This window comes from Plectropomus leopardus, chromosome 11 (assembly GCF_026936395.1).
Source record: "Plectropomus leopardus strain MGB_pleo_1.0 chromosome 11, ASM2693639v1, whole genome shotgun sequence".
Taxonomy (NCBI): domain Eukaryota; kingdom Metazoa; phylum Chordata; class Actinopteri; order Perciformes; family Serranidae; genus Plectropomus; species Plectropomus leopardus.
Genome location: NC_142186.1, coordinates 1,374,574 through 1,394,795, shown reverse-complemented (window position 1 = coordinate 1,394,795; position 20,222 = coordinate 1,374,574). Strand labels below are relative to the sequence as shown.

The following is a 20,222-nucleotide window of genomic DNA, read 5'->3' as shown; positions in this document are numbered from 1 at the left end:
AAATGATGATAAAAATTATTCACAGCTTCATGAAGTCTACAGAAACAATTTAATAGTAATTGTTACATCAATGACCTGTCTAACCTTTGACCCCTTCTGTGTGTGAGCAGTCGCGTCCACATCTCACAGAGCACCATGGAGTGTCTTCATGGAGAGTTTGACGTGGAGCCGGGAAACGGAGGGGAGCGCTGCGACTACCTGAGGGAGAGAGGCATCGACACCTACCTGGTGGTTGTTCCTAAAGGACCTGTGGGGAAGAATGGCATCAATGGTGTCGTGAGTCAAAACTGCCACACACACACGCACACACACACACACAGAAAATGTTTGGATATTGAAATGTTTGTCTCATATTCAGTCAACTGATGTACTGGGAACATGATGACTGAAAATACTCAGATGTTAGATGTTCAGGAATGTAAAAGTCTGTCAGCTTTTTCAGTGATCAATCAGCGCTTCCTGTTTGCTTGTTCCTCATCAGAAGCTGTCTGTCACCTCCTCCAATGGAAACTCCCCGCTGCTGATCAACACCACAGAGTGTAACGGCAGTGTTAACACAGCCTGCACCACACCAGAGGAACCAGAGGAGCTGGACACCAGGGTAACAAGGGAGTCGCTTCTTATTACAATCAGGATGACATTAGAATCTACTGTAGCAGGAGCCTCACTGAAGGCACAATTCAAAAGTGTTGGACTGCCGAAATATATATTAATGCTCATGATGTAGCTATTCTCAAAGCCTGGTCACAGCAGTCTTTACAACCCCAATTCCTATAATTAACTGAATACAGTACAGAGACAAGATATTTGTGTTAAAACTGATAAACTTTATTGTTTTTTATAAATATACACTCATTTTGAATCTGATGTCTATAACACTTTCCAAAAAAGCTAAGACAGGAGCATGTTGTCTACTGGGTGACATCAGCTTTTCTTTTACCAACACTCAGCAAGTGTTTGGAAACTGAAGACACTAAGTGTTTTTTTGTGATTTTTTTTTCCATTCTTGCTTGACATATGACTGCAGTTGTTTTAACAATCTGGGGTCCCTGTCATTGTATTATTTGCTTAATTATGCATGACACATGTTCAGTGGAAGTCAGGTCTGGACTGCAGGCAGGTCAGTAGTCTAGTAGCTGCACTCTTTTATTATGAAGCCACGCTGTTGAAACACGTACAGAATGTAGCAGGGACGTCCCTGAAAAAGTCCTCATCTGGATGGCAGCATATGTTGCTCCAAAACCTGTGTGTACCTATCAGCAGCTATGGTTCCTTCACAGATGTGAAGTTACTCATGATGCCATGGGCACTAACACCCCCCCTTACCATCACAGATGATTTGAACTTTGAGTCGGTAACAATCTGGATGGTCCTTTTCCTTTTAGGACACAACATCCATGATTTCCAACAACAGTTTGAAATGTGGACTCGTCAGACCAGAGGCACACTTTTACACTTTGTGTCAGATTTCAGACGAGCTTGGGTCCAGAGAAGTCGGCTGTGTTATCTGACTTTCACTTTGCATTGTGGATTCTCAGCTCTCATTTGTAGATGAACTGATGAACTACGTTTACTGACAATGATTTTCCAAAGTGTTTCTGAGCCCATAAAGTAATATCTCTTATACAATTTAATGCAGTGCAGTCTGAGGGGTCAAAGGTCATGAACATTTAGGTTTTCAGTCTTGCCCCTTGCTTGCAAAAATTTCTGCAAGTTTTCATGATTCAAGGTTTGTTGTCATTCCAAAACATGAGGTTCATGACAGGGAAGTACTGAGGTCATGAGAAGTGACCTCAGTACTAAAATAGGACTGTAAGATCTAAAACCAGCAGAGATATTTTGACAATATTATGGATTTTTGATAGTGAAATCCTAAATTATTTGCAGTTGAATGTTGAGAAACATTGTTCTCAAACTGCTGGACCCTATGCCCACTCGGTTTTTCACAAAGTGACCATCCTTGCTTGTGAACAACTGACAAAACATCCGTACGATAAAGAACTTTTGTGGATACACCTAAACTCTTCTCTGTGTGAATATAGCCTGAGTCTTTTTAGGATGCCCCTTTTTCACACCCAATAATGATCTTATAACCCGTTTACCTGTGAAATGTTTGAAACAGGTGTTTTTGAGAATTCCACAACTTTCCCAGTCTCTCATTGTTCCTGTCCTAAATTTGTTGAAACATGTTACAGGCATGAAATTCAAAATTAGTGCATATTTACTCAAACCAAAATGATCAGTTTCAACATTAAATATCTTGTCTTTGGGCTGCATCTAACTGAATATAGGTTAACACAGATTTGCAAATCTGTTTCTATTTATGTTTTATAAAGTGTCTTAACTTTTTTAAATTGGGGTTCTACAAGAGTAGGTTTTTTTGTTAATTTTTGGGCTCTTTATACCTTTATTCTGATAAGACAGGAATAACGTGAAAGGGAGCTCTACCAGGTGAGCTACGGGGCACCCCAGAGTGGCGTTTTTGATCAAAATCAGTTTCTTTCACTTGAATGTGTTTGATTTGCAAATTTGCTTTGAGAAGGCAAAATACATCTTCATTGAGCTTTTGTGTGGAATATTGTGGTGAACTTTGATACATGAATTTGTCTTGTTGTAAACCGCCTTGGCTAATGGTAGCATATTGCCTTTTAGCCAGCATACACTTCCTTTTTGCTTATATCTGGTCTCTTGTTGAATGTATAGTCATAGTAGATGTGGAGCTAAAAATGTTAGTCATGAGGGTAGCACTAGTGTGTAGTCATAGAGTCATTAAAACCACAAGCGTTTTCCCTTTGTGCAGACTGATGCAAAATGTACTGAGCACATTGATTCTATGAGTCTACGAGCTGATGTTGTGTTCAGCATTCACATTTTGTTCTGAAGGTGGTACAAGAGGAGAGTTCTTTGAGTGTCACGATGGAGAGAGTTGATCCTCTGTGTCAATGTGCTCAGGAGATGTCATGGCAGTCATTTCATTAGATTTTGATTCTTATAGTGTCTTGGTGGCAATTTGAGCTTGATTAGGTTTTAACCTCGGAATCATGGGATCCACAGCAGGTTACATGGAAGTCTAGTTCAGTTTTATTTATGATGATGTTTTGATCAACTGGAAATGTTCAGAGAATCTTCCCTGCTGCGGATGCCACCGTCTCAACAGCAGTCCTGGTCAGAGACATTTTGTTTTCAGGGAGTCCCTCCTCTTCTTGTGAATGCAGTATCTCAAGAACACGTTAAGAGAATTTCTACAAATCTGGCGCAAACATTCACTTAGACTCAGCAGTGAACATGTTAGAATTTGTTGGTCAGTGGTTAAAGTTCAAGGTCATTGTTACCTCATAAACCATGTTCTTGGCCATAACTGGAATATTTATTTGCTAATTATGACAAAATTGGAATGGAACTGTATCTTCGCATGAAACCAGGTGGCGCTAATTCTAGCTCTCCGTGTGCCCTCAGGTGGTGAATCCTTCTTTTCCAAACCCTCGGCGAAGACTGCGGTTGCGGGACCTGGCTGAAAGAGTGATCGATGCTCAGGAGAACGAACAGGAGCTCAACAAACTGCTCAACGAGGCTCTGCTGGAGAGAGAGACGGTCCAAGCGTGAGTCAACACCTCACTCTTTGAACCACAAAGCACCAATTTTTTCAGACATGAAGCTCCTCTGTGATACTCCTTTCTTTATTAGGACCTTGACACACCATGCACCAGGATTTAGGAGAGGCTAGACCAATACATGAGGGTGCTGAGAAAATTGTTTAATTACTTCAGAAATATATTATAAGATGGTCTTCTGTTTTTGTTGTTTTTTTTAATTAATATGGCACACAGTACATTTGATTAATGGAATTTTAGTTGAATTTTGCCAGAGAATATTCAACAAATAAGTGCAAGAGCGAGGCAAATTGTTGCAAATTCATAATAGCATTTGAGGCTATGACAGGCGCACAGTACAAAATTACCCAACCACATATTTATTATTATAATAATTATTAATTCATTTATTATAAATATCCAATGGAATATTTATAATAAATGAATTAATCAGTTAATCACCAGTCTTGTTTTACAGAAGGACAGTTTGTTTGTGTGCATGCAGTCCATGCTGCATGCACACAAAGGGCCAAGCTGATCTGACGAATGGTCAATTCTGAAAATCCAAGTTCCTATTGGAAAGTCGCTCCAACTTGAACTTTGTATTTCTATGTTTAGAACATTTAAGCAACACATTAAAAGCTGTTCATAGTTTTGACTGTACAACACACTGTGAAGGGAAAGCAGATACTATCAGTTTTCAGTGGTGTAACAATACATTGTATGATTATGTATTATATATTTTCCAATATGAAACAGTGAGTGTGTGTCCTGAGTGTCTCTTGTGTCATCAGTCTAAAGGGGAAGCACACAAACAGGCTCTCCCTGAGGTTTGTGGATCCAGAGCTGGAGACTCGTTACTCCGTGGAGAAGGAGAAGCAGAGCGGAGCGGCCTTCTGCTGTTCTTGTGTGGTCCTCCTCTTCACTGCAGCCATGGAGGCTCTCATAGACCCCTGGTCAGTTCTCAAGACCACAACTCACCTCACACCTTTCATGCTCCATTTATGTCACACTCTGTCACCACACTCTACCAAAAAAACAAAACCCTGAGTTCACACTATATTTTACCTGGGTGAAGTAAAAAAATTTGCTCAACATTCCTGTCCACATAATGATTTTGTCTGCACTGTGAGGAGATCCTACGCTCTTTAGATCTCAGACATTTTTGCAAAACCCAACTCCCTGAAGTGTTTTCTGCTCCATCTGCATGCAGCTGTGAATGACTGAACACAGATGTTAGAGTCTGGACTTGTTGACCAGTGATATGTCTTTCAAGCTTCCTCTGTGTGTCCATGTCTTGTGAAACAGGCTGATTGCCAACTACATCACCTTTGCAGTGGGAGAGGTCCTCCTGCTCGTCCTGACAATCTGCTCCCTGGCCGCCATCTTCCCCAGAGTGAGTCATAGCACTTTTTTTTTTCCTTTCACACTCAAACATTTGTCAATGTTTTCACGACCGGATTAGACCACTTCTGAGGAAGCAACACCTTTTCCAGATGTGGTGACAGAACCAGAGACCAGAAGTACTCAACTTACTTTGCTTGGGGGCCACTGTTGAAAAATGACAGGAGGCCTGGGGCCAGTCGTAGTAGCCCCATACATGTCTCTAGGATTTTAGGATATTTCTAGGACACTTCTGGAATTTTAGGATATTTCTGGGATTTCAGGACATTTCTAAGGTTTAGGACATAGTATTTAAGGTAATTTCTAGGAATTTAGGCTTTTGGATTTTATGACATTTTGAGGATTTTAGGATGTTTCTAGGATTTTAGGACATTAGGGACTTAGCTTGGACCTCTGTTGGGGGTGCGGGGGTTCCTACACTGGCATTTTTTTGATAACAAGCTCTATTTTGATGCTGTTTTATGCACTCTGCCACATTATGTATACTAAAATTACAAAAACAATTCCCAGCGTGAATCACTTTATTTTTATTGTGAATTAGAAAATGTTTGGGGGGCCACTCAGCACCATGTTGTCACCCATTGGTTTTTGGACTCCTGGTTTGTGGGCTAGAGTCTGGCATTTTGAGCATTTTGTCATCTTGGATTTTTGGAGTCAGAAGTGACCATATTTGGTGGAGAGGGTAGAAATAACCCTAATGTAGGACTGGGCAACATACTATAACAATATCAATCGCAATATAACTTTACCTCGATTGAAATATGAGATGTAGTTGATAAAATGTCGATAGAACACATTCCAGCCATGTTTTGACAGACAAAACGAACAGCCAATGATAATAAGAATAGCGCTGAGTGTTTGACAACTGAGTCGTATGAGCTTCCACAGCGTTTAATTATCGCGGATCAAACATCTGATGGTCCGACAGCAGCGCAGTGAGAGAGACAAGCAGAGCAGAGCTTCTCCTCAGAGCACCAAAGTGTCTGAAACAGACACATTTGCAGAGGTGAAAAGTGCCTCCTTTAGACATCTATAGACTACTTTGTGTTAGTTTCAGCTTTAATCAGACTTTGGATGAATTATTTAAAAACACCAGGACCAATCGCTTTGTGTCTCATCCAGCCGCTCCCGCTGAGCTCTCATTATTATTACCAGGGGCAGATGTAATGTTTTTGGGGGCCTGGGGCCACAAGCACATTACCTTATTTTCACCCTTTCTCTAACTGGGAATGTTGGTGGGCTGTTGGCAGCTATAGGAGAAGTAGGCCTACTCAAAAGATGTTGTTTTTTTCCTCAGTAATCAAAATCAAAATTATTAATTGCACAGAAGATTCACAGAAGTTGAAGTCAGAGTCCTGCAGTCAGGAGATGTTGGCCTATTGTCAGAACAATGTGCTTAAATTTACCTAAGTTTGTTTAAGATGGAGCTTTTAATTTTTATATAATGCTGGAAAGTTTAACAAATAATAATGAATCATATGTTTCTTTCACTCCAACACACCATGGTCAAATGAAACGGTTTCAGTGAATTATGAGGGCAAAACACAAACCACAAAAAAAGAGCAAAAAGAAAAATAATCGTTCATTAATAGGAATTGAAGTAAAATGGGGCAGAAATGAGGGCAGAAAACATGACCTGTCCTCTATTATCAGACTGGCTGCGGTCAAAAGGTTCAAATAATTTCCTTTTGTAACCACTTTTCCTTAGCTCTGTGATGTTATTGACATGGATCAGCTGTGATGAAACAATGTTCACATGATGGACTGCAAAAAGCACATCCTCACTGGACTGGTTTTCATGCAGCAAAATGGTTTTTTTTCATAATTGTTTTATTTGTGTTTTCTTTTAAAAACTTTATTTGCTGCTTTCTTCAGACCCTTTGTAATGTGGATCTTAAAAAGTGCACCTTAAACTCTGAGTATTACAATTATGATCATGACTAGCTTATCATTATTACTATTAATATTATTATTGTTATCATTATGTTAATCAGGCCTACTTCGCTCCGTGTGTACTCACCACGTAGTTTAATGCATGTTATAAAGGCTAAATGAGGACAACCCGGTGAAAAATATTACATCCTTACCAAGGTGAGAATTAAAAATAAAAAGAAATATTGGCTCCCAGTCACAAAAGTAAAATGTAACATTGTCACACTCACCCTCCTTTCCCTCATATTTACTGTCATGAATCTTTATATGATTTCATGAAAATAGCCTAATATGAAATATGCATGACCTGTTACATCCACTGTTGTACATATGATCATTCTAACGTTTCAAACGTGATGAGTTGAAGACATCAGTTGTCTTAAAAACATCCCTTCGTACTCTGGCTAATGTGCTGATTCTGATCTTACAAAACAATAACTAATATGTTTTTTGATAAATATAGGCCTATAGCCTAAATTCAGGGCAAAGTTTGGATTATAAGCCAGTGTATATAACAGCTTAAGAAGCAGCACACAGATCAGTTAACAGCTCCATGTTGACATGATAGTGTGTTAAAGTTGTTTCAGCTCATACAGACTGTGGATCTGTGATGTCATGAAACAGCTGATTCCCCAAATAGCCTACGTCGTGTGTCTCTTCAAAAGTTGTGGCCGCAAAAAATTGTGGGGCGGATTCTCTCCTTTCCTTTGGTAAAGGATGGTCTGGTATCCTATGCTAAAGGAGATTATAATGGACGCATTGATGCACCTTCCCTTAATATAAGGAGAATTGGAACAGCTCTCATCATGGCAGCCGCTCAGGTACTTCCGGTTCATTTCACTCAGTTAGAAACCTTCCGCAGCAAAAAGAGGTATTCGACCATAGCCACTGTGTTCCCTTATGCTCAGACATAGAGAAGCCAGCCTGCTGACAGTTCATTAGTTGGTAATTCCTTAAAATAAACAGTCACACAAGTATATTTTGAGATGTGTTTTTCTAGAAAATATTCTCAGACGAATGATTAAAAGTTTTGAGAATACTGTATATATTTCTTTCATTTTCAACCCTGTTTGGAAACATAAACACTGATAGCTCGTGTGTGGGGAAGGGGGGGGGGCATGGAGCAGTGCTTTTGATCCCTCCTCGTCATGGAAACTCAGATGTATTGATATACAGGCCAGTATTGAGCGGTGCTGTGAGGCTGGGCTCAGCTGGGGTCAGTCAGCAGCATGCACGCAGTCAGACAGTCCATCACATGGACTGACAAAATGCGGAGTCACTGTAAATAATGCTCACAGCTCTTCAGGACTCGTCAATATTCCATCAAATATCACCATGTCAAAAGCCCTCAGTACCTTTTCCATCAACACATCATGCTCCATTAACAGCAGCATGTGTGTGAGTTTGATCCTCTTCACTTTACACTGTCACACACACACACAGAGCTCTCTGACATGTCAGAACAGAACAGATGCAGGTGTAACTAATAATATGAATAATGCTTGCAATCCATTAGGTGTCGTGGGTCCAGGTCTCTGGAATGCTGTAAAGCTATTGAGACAGGCAACTGGGATGTAGCCATCACTCATGCTATTAGCTCCACATGCACTTTTAGAAGTACATCAAGTCAAAATGATGACTTACTGTCTGACTGATGAACACAGGCAGATGATATGAGCATATTTGTTGATGCTATTTTCAGAAGCATCTCTTTGTTTGAAACTGTGATTGAAAGTTATGTAACAGACTTCTTATAATTGCCATTTTGTTCCGCTTATCTGGGGCCGGATTGCGAGGGCAACAGGCAGAGCAGAGCATTCCAGAAGTCCCTCTCCCCAGCATCGCTTTCCAGCTCGTCCAAAGTATTCCCAGACTAGACGAGATATGTAATCCCTCCAGCATGTACTGGGTCCGGGGCCTCCTACCAGTAGGACGTTCCCAGAACACCTCCAACGGGAGGCGCCTAGGAGGCATCCTGATCAGATGCCTGGAACCACCTCAACTGCCCCTTTCAACACGAAGGAGCAACAACTCTTCTTTGAACTCCTCCCAGATGTCTGAGCTCTTCATCCTATCTCTAAGGCTGAGCTCAGCCACCCTGCGGAGGAAGATAATTTCAGCCGCTTGTATCTGCGATCTCATTCTTTCGGTCACTACCAGGAGCTTATGACCATAGGTGAGGGATTAAACATAGATGGACTGGTAAATCGAGAGCTTCACCTTCCAGCTCCACTCCTTCTTCACCACAACAGTCCGATGGAGCACCCGCATTACTGCAGATGCTGCACCAAACCGCCTGTTCATCTCACGCTCCGTTCTACCCTCACTCGTGAACAAGACCCCGAGATGCTTGAACTCCTTCACTTGGGGCAGCAACTCTCCCCCCACCCAGAAGGGACAATCCCCTTTTCCAGCAGAGAACCATGGCCTCAGATTGGGAGGTGCTGACTCTCATTCTGACCACACTTGGTCGCAAACCGCCCCAGTGCATGCTGGAGGTCACAGTGTGATGAAGCCAACAGAACCACATCATCTGCGAAAAGCAGAGATGCAATTCTGAGGTCCTCAAACCAGACCCCTTCCTTCCCCCCCGGCTGCGCCTTTAGGTCCTGTCCATGAAAATCACTAACAGGATCAGAGGCAAGTGGCAACCCTTGCGGAGGCCAACGCCCACTGGGAACACACTTGATGACTTCACACCGAGTATGCGGACACAGCTCTCACTTTGGTTACACACGGACCGGATGGTTGTTTAATTCCTTTTCTTCTTTAAAAAAAACCATACATTTATTATTTTCGGTATTTTTAATACAAGCAAACAAAAATACCATCAGCAACAACTAAAAAAAAACCCTCCCACAGAAAAAAATAAAAAGAAAAATAAAAATACAATTTTTAAACAAAGGGAAAAACCTTAAACCAGCACAGCACATCTGAAACAGTAGTCATGAAACTAAATACAAAGACATACTTTAAAGTATATAAATAAATACATATAAAAAAAGGAAAAAATGAAATGCACACAGCAAGTTATTAACATCTCTGACACAACATACTAGTATTTTCCCTGAGGGAGTTTTATTACAGGGTTCCATATCTTATTTAACATGTCTCCCCTGTCTTCATTATAAAATGTCAGCCTCTCCAGATGTAGTGTTAGCTATCTCCCTCCACCACAAATCATACATGGGTACAGTGTCCACTCTCGCAAGATTTTTTTTTTCGCAATGTTGTGCTTTTTATTTATTTAATCCCCTATTTAAAGTGGTTGTCAAGATCAGAATCTCTTTTTCAAGAGAGACCAATGTACAAAAATAACTGTTTAAACATAGACAGATGCGCATTACACATTAGATACTTACTCTTAAGAAAAAAAATGAAAAGTGTTACTGAAAGTCCATAAGTACAGCCTTTTAAATGTCCAACTTGGAGATTCCACCTAAGCATGCCTCCATTAGAACCTCTCTAAATTTATCAGCATCAGAGCATGCACAGGTAATATTCACGTGCTGTGATATGGTTTGCTGGAGGTTTTTGGCTGCAACTTCATAATTTCAACGGGGTGTTGACTTTAAAAAAGTGTAAAGTTTTGTTCAGGCAGATATAAAATATTTCATATATTCTGTCATATTTCTTTATTTACTTTGACCCAGTAATATCTATATTGATGCCTACACCTTCCTATTAAATGCCCAAAGTGTTACATTTATTATGATTCAAAGATTGTTCATATAGATCTTCTCTCAAAAACTTAAGTTATTCTGCTTTCTCAGCCAGCAAAAGATGAGTGTTGATGTCTCTGTGTTGGAAGGTAAATCTCATGGAATTTGAGAAGACATTTAAAGGGACTTGGATGTCATAAGTGAATTTGATTTTGATAGAATGTTTTTGAAGCCCATCACTATATAACAAGTAGTTGGGATTTAGCTTTAGTGTGAAATGTTTTGGTTTGTAGGCTTCACTAAATTGCAGCAGTTCTAAAGAATGAGCTGTTTCATTCCTAATGAATGTGGTGTTTGTGTCAGGTCTTTCCCAAGAAGTTGGTGTCTTTCTCCACCTGGATCGACCACACCCGCTGGGCTCGAAACACCTGGGCCATGGCAGCCATCTTCATCCTCACCATGGCCGACATCATGGACATGGTGAGCTGCTTTCTGATTTTTCTTTCGCCTGCAAAAGGCCAAACCAGAGTGGGGATTTGCAATTACTCTATGAGTGTGCCCAGTTTTGGTGTGTTTTGGGTGTTAGTATAAGATGTAAATTTAAAAAATATATAAAATAAATCTTTAACTGGTAATAAAATGTCTTAAATTGATCTTTTGAAAGTTGTAATAAAAAAGTACTAAGACATAGGAATAAGAATTTTATAAATCTTCTTTTTATGAGGATGCACTGTAAAATCTCAAAGAAATAGGTAACATCTTTTTATTCTGTTTTTTTAGTCACCAAAAAAGTCATTTTTAATGTTACAGCATTCTCCCTAACTCTATATAAGTATATGTTTCATGTTTTGTTTTTCTTCAGTTTAATATTGGTCTGAAGTTTCATTCGGTGACATTAAAAAGTCACAAAAACTCTTAAATCTAACTTGCCTTACCCTTATTTTATTTTATAATTTCTATTTATTTAGTTATCCCCCCTTTTTTCCTACCTATTTATTTGTTAACTCTACATTACTCTTTAATTTCTTTATCTTTTAATACAGTTTCTTTGTTTAATTATCTGTTTATGTATTTTTTCTTTTTACAAGATTGAAAGGTCTTCATGTTCATTTGGTTGTGTATTTTATTTTTGTACATAAACCAATAAAAAGAGAGCTAAAAAAACATCTAACTTACTGTAAAATGTAGGAACCCTGATAGAGCACTGTTCTGCAAAGCATAATAATAATAGTGGTCATAATGACTTTGTGTCTCTCCACTGTCCAGCTGAGTTGTCTGCCTCGAGTCCCAGACCCAAGCAGCTCCACAGTGGCTCCCTCCTCTCCCTCCTCCTCCTCCTCCTCTTCCTCCCCCTGGTCCAACACTGACGGTTGCCTGGACAACCCCAAATATTACAGCTACATCGCTGTGCTGGCACTGATGGCTACGACCATGCTGGTTCAGGTCAGTCACATGGTCAAGCTCACACTGATGCTGCTCATTACAGTGGCCACCGGCATCGTCAACATCTACAGCTGGAGGGACATCTTCGACCGCTACGACATGAACCGCTTCCAGGACTACAGGTGAGGACAGACAGAGCGCAGCACCATCTGTGTGAAATGTTATACCTCATGTAGCACATTCACACCCAAACTCTATCTGTAAATCCAACAATGAACTGAAAATGCAAACCTTGGTGTGTGCTCAAGTATTTCGGCTGAGTCGTAGTTTCATGTCAGGTGTTTGGTGACATACATTGTTTTAAAAACTGGTATCCCAGCAGGAATTGTCAGTCTGTCAATGTTGTTCTTTGCAGGTCATACCTGGTGCCCTCCAAGTTCACAATGACAATTATGATCTTCATAATGATGGTCAGCTTCTATTATTTCTCCCGACATGTAAGTAAATGTCTGTTGTGCTCATTGTATTTTAACAGCATACAGAACGATTGCATGTTTAGCAATGCAGTGATGGTGTTACTTCCCAAAACAACCAGAAATTAAAGCTGCAGCCATCTAAGATAAGACCCTTGCACCTTTGTGCACATCGGAGGTACTGTAAGGATGCTGGCTGAGGCGGCTGTGCATTTCCATGAAAATCGGACACTGTGAACAGGATCTTTTGAACTGACGTGTTTGAAATGTATTTCAAACATGTAAAAGAAAGGAAAGGAAAAAATGAATATATAAACATACACAAACATACAGACATATCTGAAAAGGAGTGGGAAGAAGTGCAAACTTTTAAAATCCCAGCCTTCACTATCAGTTATTGAAAAATGATTGACCCGCTTCCATTTTTACATAGATTTAATTTTTTAAATGATATGTAACTATATAAAACTAGAAACTTTATATAAGTATATGTAAACATGTTTCCATTGTTATTTACAAAAATAGAGGAAGACATAGAAAAAAGAAAATAATGCTACCCACATATGTTCACCTGTGTATTTCATGAGAGCCATATCTTAGTACATCTTTTTAAGATGGCTTATGTTTGAACATTGCTTTAACTCTATCTTTAAACTATTCAGTGATTTGACACCACAGATTGAAATTAACAAAACTTTTTACAGTTGTCTGTACCCTGTGAATTTTAAAATTGAACTTTCCCCTTAAGTTATAACCTCCACATTGATCACACTTGTACACACTCTTTGTACATTTGCTGGCAAGGAATATTTTTTAGCTTTAAATCTTATTTGTGCTGTTTGCAATTCCACAGGATCCATAAATTTTTGAAATTTTGGATTAAAAAAAATATTTTCGTGTGATCCGGATATCTGACACTGTGATTGATTCTTATTGCTCTTTTTTGGAGAATGATCAGTGAATGCAAGGAACTTTTGCAGGTGTTGCCCCAGACCTCTGCACAGTAATTTAAATGGTAAGACAAGTGCAGAGTAAAAAATGTGGAGTGATTTGTGATCCAGTAAATTCTTTGCTATATTCAATGCTGAGGTGCTTCTTGATAGTTTGTTCTGTACATGTTTTTTTTATCTATTGTGACGCCAAGAAATGTATTTTGGGGAACCCTTTCAATGTTAACCCCAGCAATCTGAGCCTGCACCTGTGTATACGCCCCAAATATTCGCCCCACTTACCAAATATCATTATTTTGGTCTCGCTCAAATTCAGTGACAATTTGTTACTATCAAACCAGTTTTTTAAATTGCTAATTTCTGTAATGATCTTCTCCAATAGTTGATATATGTTGTTTCCCAAACAGAAAATATTTTCATTGTCAGCAAACAAGACCAGCTTCTAGACATTTGATAACTTACATATGTCATTTATGTACAAAATAGATAGTTTAGGACCCAAAACTGACCCCTGGGGAATGCCATAAGCAATGTTCAAACATGTTGAAGTATAGTTGCCCAACTTCACGCACTGTTTTATTTTTTTTTTACTTAAATAACTTTTCACTTGGGGCGCCTGGTGGCTCAGTGGATAGAGCGGCACCCCACATACAGAGGTTGTTTCCTCGCCACAGCGGCCACAGGTTCGATTCTGGCCTCAGCCCTTTGCTGCATGTCACCCTCTCTCTCTCTCCCCCTTTCACGCTTAAACTGTCCTGTCCATTAAAGGCAAAAAAGACCAAAAAATAATCTTAGAATAGAATTAAAATAAAAATAACTTTTCACTCAATTGGAAACTATTCTCGCTATGCCATTCCATTTTTCCCACCCCATCCCAAGATTTTATGATTGATGTTGTTAAAAGCTTTTTTAAGATCAATGATGGTGATGGTGTTTCCTGCTTGGAGTTCAAATGTTAAAAAGTTCTGCTTATTAATTACATTTCTGTCATGATAGTGGTAATACAAAACATTTATTCTTTCCATCTTCTCAGTTTTTTTCAACTTCTACCTTTGACAGGATTACAGTTAAGCATCCAGCTTATCTAGCAATGTATTTCAGTACTCATCTTCTTAAGGTACTACAGTTACTCTGTAACTACAACTCTGTCTGTCTTGGTTTTCTCCGGCTTCCTCCCACAGTTCAAAGACATGCAGGTTAACTGGTGGAGCTATATTGGCTGTAGGTGTGAATGTGAGTGTGAATGACTGTTTGCTGGGATAGGCTCCAGCCTCCCTCAAACCTTAAGAGCAGTGATAGCCAATGAATGAATACATGTAAACTGCAACTATCCAACTCAATTTCCAGGTTTTATAACCGTGCAATGCAATGCATTTGTGCTTTATTATTCAATTCCAGCCTGCTGCCCTGTGCTGCATGTCGACCCCTCTCTCCTCCTCTTTCAGGCTAAAGCTTTTCCGTCAAATAAAAGGCATAAAAAAGCAAAAAAAACTGTTTTTTAAAAATTCCTCAAACATGCCACCTAGGAACAAATCCATGGGAAGCCCATTCTCCTTAACTTGATACAGTTTGACTTATCTTATTCATCATTATTATACTCAAACTATGGTTGAATTGTTTTTTTTAAGACCTATTTTCATGAGATTGTGTTGTTTGTGTGATCCACTGCCTGCACTATTGAGGATAAATTCCCTCTCTTTGGAGATGTGATCACATGCAGCTGTGTAAATAAAGAATGATGCACAAATGACCACCATACATTATACCTGTCCTTATTCATTATCATCAAGCAGTCCATGGGAGTGTTTTTGTGTATACAGGTCTTTGGCATTTGCGAATAAAGATTAGTTCACAAAAACAGATGCTTTAGAAAGCTTTTCCAGAGATACACCTCTGAGCAAATCACTGTACACTTTTTGGCATGCAGTCATGTAAGTGTATCCACTCTAAGAAAAGATTTCTGTCATATCTGCCTGCACATCCACATACTGCTCAACTACGAACATGAGTCCTGTCTCTGTCTGAAGGTGGAGAAGCTCGCCCGCACCCTGTTCCTGTGGAAGATTGAGGTCCATGAGCAGAAGGAGAAAGTGTACGAGATGAGGCGCTGGAATGAAGCACTGGTGACCAACATGCTGCCGGAACATGTTGCTCGACACTTCCTGGGCTCCAAGAAAAGGGATGAGGTAAGATCCTCACCAGGTCTGTGGTACCTTACTCAGTGTGTGTACGTGAAAGGAATAAATCACTCATAGTAATTTCAGAAATCATGTTATGTCATTTTGCTTGTCAGCGTGAACACTGTTACACTGCTAAAATCAGTGGTGCAAACTTTTTCCCATCAGCGAAATTTGCCTTTTTGAATGCAAAATGGGTTATTTGTGAGATTCGTATAGATCCAAGTTAGTGCTGGGCAATATGGCTATAAAATAATATTGCAATATTTCCAGGCTATATCGCAATGCACGATATAGTATATCTCAATATTTTTGAATGGCCTTTAAACTAATGTTAGCTACTAAAATACAAAAATTATTAGATTACATTAATGTACATTTGCACTGGTGCTTCGTGGTCGCAATATGTGATTAAATAGTCGCGATGTGAGCTCTGCAGATAGAAAAAGACAAAGCCTCACCTGCTCACAGAACCGCCACTACCACTCGATAAGTTAGACTGTTACCGCAGCGCCGTAAAACCTGATGATTTATTCTCTGTAAGCTGGAAACAAATTGACTAACTTACTAGCTCTTTGGTTCAGTATTTGCATATTGCAGTAGTGCTCCGTGGTCGCAAAATGTGACTAAATGGTCTGGAGCTCTGCAGAAGCCCTGCTCTCTGTGTGTATCTGTGAGAGGGAGAACCTTAGGAGAGAGCAAGGCAACCCAAACTCCAGTGGCTTATAAAAACGATGTGACAATTTATACTCACTGTTTGCAATATAGTCATTTTATATATCACACGAGGAATATGCCACTGTACCTAGAGTATATTTGATATATCACCCACCCCTAATCAGAGGAGGAGGGATGGCTAAGAAGACAGAGTCCCAGGCAGTTAGTTGAAATTAGTTTTTGTCTACATGCATGGCCTGAGGAAAAAATCTCTTACAGTAGTGCTCAAATAACATAATTGGCTGATATGAAGAAGTGTCAAGCTTGGAACTGTTTATCAGCTTGACTGGTTGTTTTGATTGAGCGACTGCTGGCCCGTGTTTTCATAGCACTGCTTATAAATGATTTGTGCAGCTGCTATAAAATCTCCCCATGTGCAATAAACTCACTATCTCTACTTAAAGCAGCCAGAGTCAGGTTGAGCTAGGATCATAAATACAACACCTCAGATAAGGATGCTCCAGTCGATTGTTATCAGCAGATATTCATTCTAAATAGTTTGAAGGAGGAAAAGCTGGTTAACCTTAGCTGTAGGAAGCCAGCCGGAACTAACTTAATACACACAATAGCACATGATATAAAGTGATACAAAGAAGACAGACATACAATACAGCATAAAGTACACAAAAAACAGCACATCACACAAGAGAGAAAATAAATAACAACGAAATAAAAAAAAATAATAAATAACAAAAGAAAATAGTATCAGACCAGAATTTAACAATCAGTGAATCACTCATATGAATAAAAAATGTAGACCATGATCGAAATGGACCCATGTTATGTGTGATGTAGTTTAACAGAACACTTGTAACAGTAGCTTTATTATGTTGTCTAAGAAATGGGCAAATGGCAAGCTCACTGAAAACAACAGAAGCTGAATGACCTTTTTACATTTTTTCTTTTAGTTGTAGTGATTTTAAAATCAAATGATAAACATCATATCTAAGCTCTGCTCACCAAATCACCAAACAGCAGCTGCAATAGCTGTAAAGAGCAAATACTCATTGCCCCACACCCCCTACAGGGTTTGCATCTTTGTCTCTTTTTCACCCTAAATGTTTGTGCCCCTGTAAAATAGTCAGGAGAAGTCAGGATCTCTCTGTGTTGTGAATAATTAGGAATCCCAGCATGTCTAATTTTTGCATTTCTGTCATAGATGTATCTTTTAAAGACATATCATACTTTTTCTGAGGGAGTAATTAATTAACATTCATTTTTGGTATATTTGTTCGACAACCTTCCTGACGTCTGACTGGCACTGTCCCTCTGACTCGCTGCAGGAGCTGTACAGCCAGTCCTACGATGAGATTGGAGTCATGTTTGCCTCAATTCCCAACTTCTCCGACTTCTACACAGAGGAGAGCATCAACAACGGAGGGATCGAATGCTTACGCTTCCTCAACGAGATCATCTCTGACTTTGACAGTGTAAGCTGCTTCCTTCATTCTGCCTCTGTGTGTTTTACAAGCAGCTGTGGCTGGGCGCTCCCAACATGACACACAGAATCACGAAACCCACTCTTTGTCAAATTAAAAGCACTTAAATTTAATAATGTGGTTGATTTCAAAACTGTTCAAATCATGTACAGAGCTTAAAATGATCTACTACCTAATGATATTCTAAAGTTGTTTCAAATGAAAGAAAGTTGACATGATTTGAGAGGAATTTCTTTGTTCAGGAAACAGTCGGAAATCATTGCATTACAGTCATAGGGGTTAATTTGTGGAGCAGCTGTAGTGTGGAACTGAAAAAATAAATGAATAAAAATAATGGAAACACATCTATAATGTATTATGACGGCATTAATAGCGAATTATAATGCATTCATGATTCTTTATGAATACACTCATAAACACACATAATGTTTACCGATACACTATATCAATAGTCATAAAACATTATAGATTTGACTTATGATTTATAAGTGGCAAGGGTCATATGGATGCTCTTGACTTGTTGTAAACTAATTCACTTTGAATGCCGTCATAATGCATTACAGATGCGGTCTTCATAGAAAGCGTTACCAAAATGATATATTGATGATATGAGCTGGTAGAGCAGAAGGGGAAACAGATATTAAGATGTGATACAAGACAGGTCGGCTGCTTCTGATAGTGTGACTTTTTGTTTCTTTGCTCTGTGGGGTGTGTGTGTGTGTGTGTGTGTGTGTGTGTGTGCATGTGTGTGTCTGATTATTCAGATTGATCTGTTTCTGTTTGTGTCCAAATACTTGTGTGATTAGATCAAGGTGCATATGGTAAATATTGGGTCAGAAACTGGGAATATTCATGTTTAAAATTAACATTTGTTTTGTTATTAAATAAAATGAACAAATGGGGTAGGATTTAATAAGTATTCACTTCCTCCTACTCCTTTTCAGACATTAAATACTTATGTTTGTTTACTGAATATAATATATGATATATGAGCATTCTGTTGTTGTTTTTCTTGCTTAAGTTTTATTTTGGCATGTTCAAAAAAAGATCTAACAGGAGCTTTAGTGTGTGTGTGGAAGAGATTGTGCTGCTCACACACTTGTTGAGCAGGAGAAATTCCTCCTGAGCAAAGTAACAGAGGCGAGGCTGTGTTTGAGTCCCTGTACTTGCAGCCTCAGTCTGTGCAAACCTAACCTGTCCCCTGTGTGTCCATGTCAGCTGCTGGACGAGCCTCAGTTCCGCTGCATCACAAAAATCAAGACCATCGGCAGCACCTACATGGCAGCTTCAGGCGTCACCCCGGACGTCAGCAATGGCTACACCTGCATGAAGGTCAGCTTAGTCACATGACTGCTGTAGTCTTCAGTGTGTCTTTGAATGATTAAACCAACATAAAAAATCATATAGGAAGATAACTGCATGGCTCTGCTGATTTTGAATGGATTTTGAATGGACGTGATGATGAAGTGCAGAGTCCTGGTCTTCCTTGGACTTCCCAAATGATCATGTCATGTTTTTGTGTGACAGAAGGAAAAGCAGTCTGACAGAGAGCGCTGGCAGCACCTGGCAGACCTGGCAGACTTTGCTCTGGCCATGAAGGTCACTCTCATGAACATCAACTACCAGTCATTCAACAACTTCATGCTAAGAATTGGTACGCACTTACCACCTCACCTTTTTTTTTGTGTGTTTGCATTTGCATGCGCTGTTTTACTTGTGTGCTTGGTCCCCTGGTGTTATTTATATATAAAAAATGCCTAATAAAGGCCAGGTAAGAAAGATAAAGTAAAAGCTGACATAATAAATTGACAAAATTAGTGTTGTGACAATGGTCATTATACCGGCTTTATCAAGGTTGCAGGTAAACATGGAGAAATTGAGTTTGCATCAACAGCTAGGGCAGATGAGAAAACAGGGAGGCTTCTGACTAAAACACAATCAAATATACAAGTCTAAGAAGAACCTTCTCAAATAAAAGCCTGTTCTGTGTCATGTGTCAACACTTACCTCCAGGGCTGAATAAGGGTGGAGTGTTAGCAGGGGTGATCGGTGCCAGGAAACCCCACTACGACATCTGGGGCAACACTGTGAACGTGGCCAGTCGCATGGAGTCCACAGGAGTCATGGGAAACATCCAGGTACTGAGTACAGCTCTGAGCCTGACGGCAGCTCTCTGTATGACTCAACACTGTTTATACAGTTTTCGGTGACACTCAATCTATGATGCAATATGAGGGCATTCATGGTGAATTATAATGCATTCATAATGTTTTTATTACTATGCTCATAAACACACATAACGCTTACTGACACACTATATAAACAGTCCTAAAACATTAAGATGTGACTTTTAATAATGTATGTATAAATACCTCTACCTACACACACATCAGCAATCAGCTGTAGTAAGGACTCATGATATGCTATAAGAGTCCATGCAGTATAATAAGCTATCATTGTATGTGTTAAGTAAAGTGCAATACACAATGATGCAT

The 20,222-nt window shown here is 39.5% G+C and overlaps 1 protein-coding gene across 1 annotated transcript in view; it reads left to right on the top strand.

Annotated features, from left to right (window-relative positions):
* adcy3a (adenylate cyclase 3a) overlaps nucleotides 1–20,222 on the top strand; it is a 59,724-nt gene that overhangs the window by 29,400 nt on the left and 10,102 nt on the right. Inside the window, exons 8-20 of the mRNA XM_042490203.2 lie at nucleotides 111–276; nucleotides 482–601; nucleotides 3,457–3,599; nucleotides 4,385–4,546; nucleotides 4,899–4,986; nucleotides 10,952–11,068; nucleotides 11,855–12,153; nucleotides 12,387–12,468; nucleotides 15,422–15,580; nucleotides 17,572–17,718; nucleotides 18,946–19,059; nucleotides 19,255–19,381; nucleotides 19,741–19,865. Coding sequence (XP_042346137.2) covers nucleotides 111–276; nucleotides 482–601; nucleotides 3,457–3,599; nucleotides 4,385–4,546; nucleotides 4,899–4,986; nucleotides 10,952–11,068; nucleotides 11,855–12,153; nucleotides 12,387–12,468; nucleotides 15,422–15,580; nucleotides 17,572–17,718; nucleotides 18,946–19,059; nucleotides 19,255–19,381; nucleotides 19,741–19,865 — 1,849 coding nt within the window. The remainder of the gene's footprint in view (nucleotides 1–110; nucleotides 277–481; nucleotides 602–3,456; nucleotides 3,600–4,384; nucleotides 4,547–4,898; nucleotides 4,987–10,951; nucleotides 11,069–11,854; nucleotides 12,154–12,386; nucleotides 12,469–15,421; nucleotides 15,581–17,571; nucleotides 17,719–18,945; nucleotides 19,060–19,254; nucleotides 19,382–19,740; nucleotides 19,866–20,222) is intronic.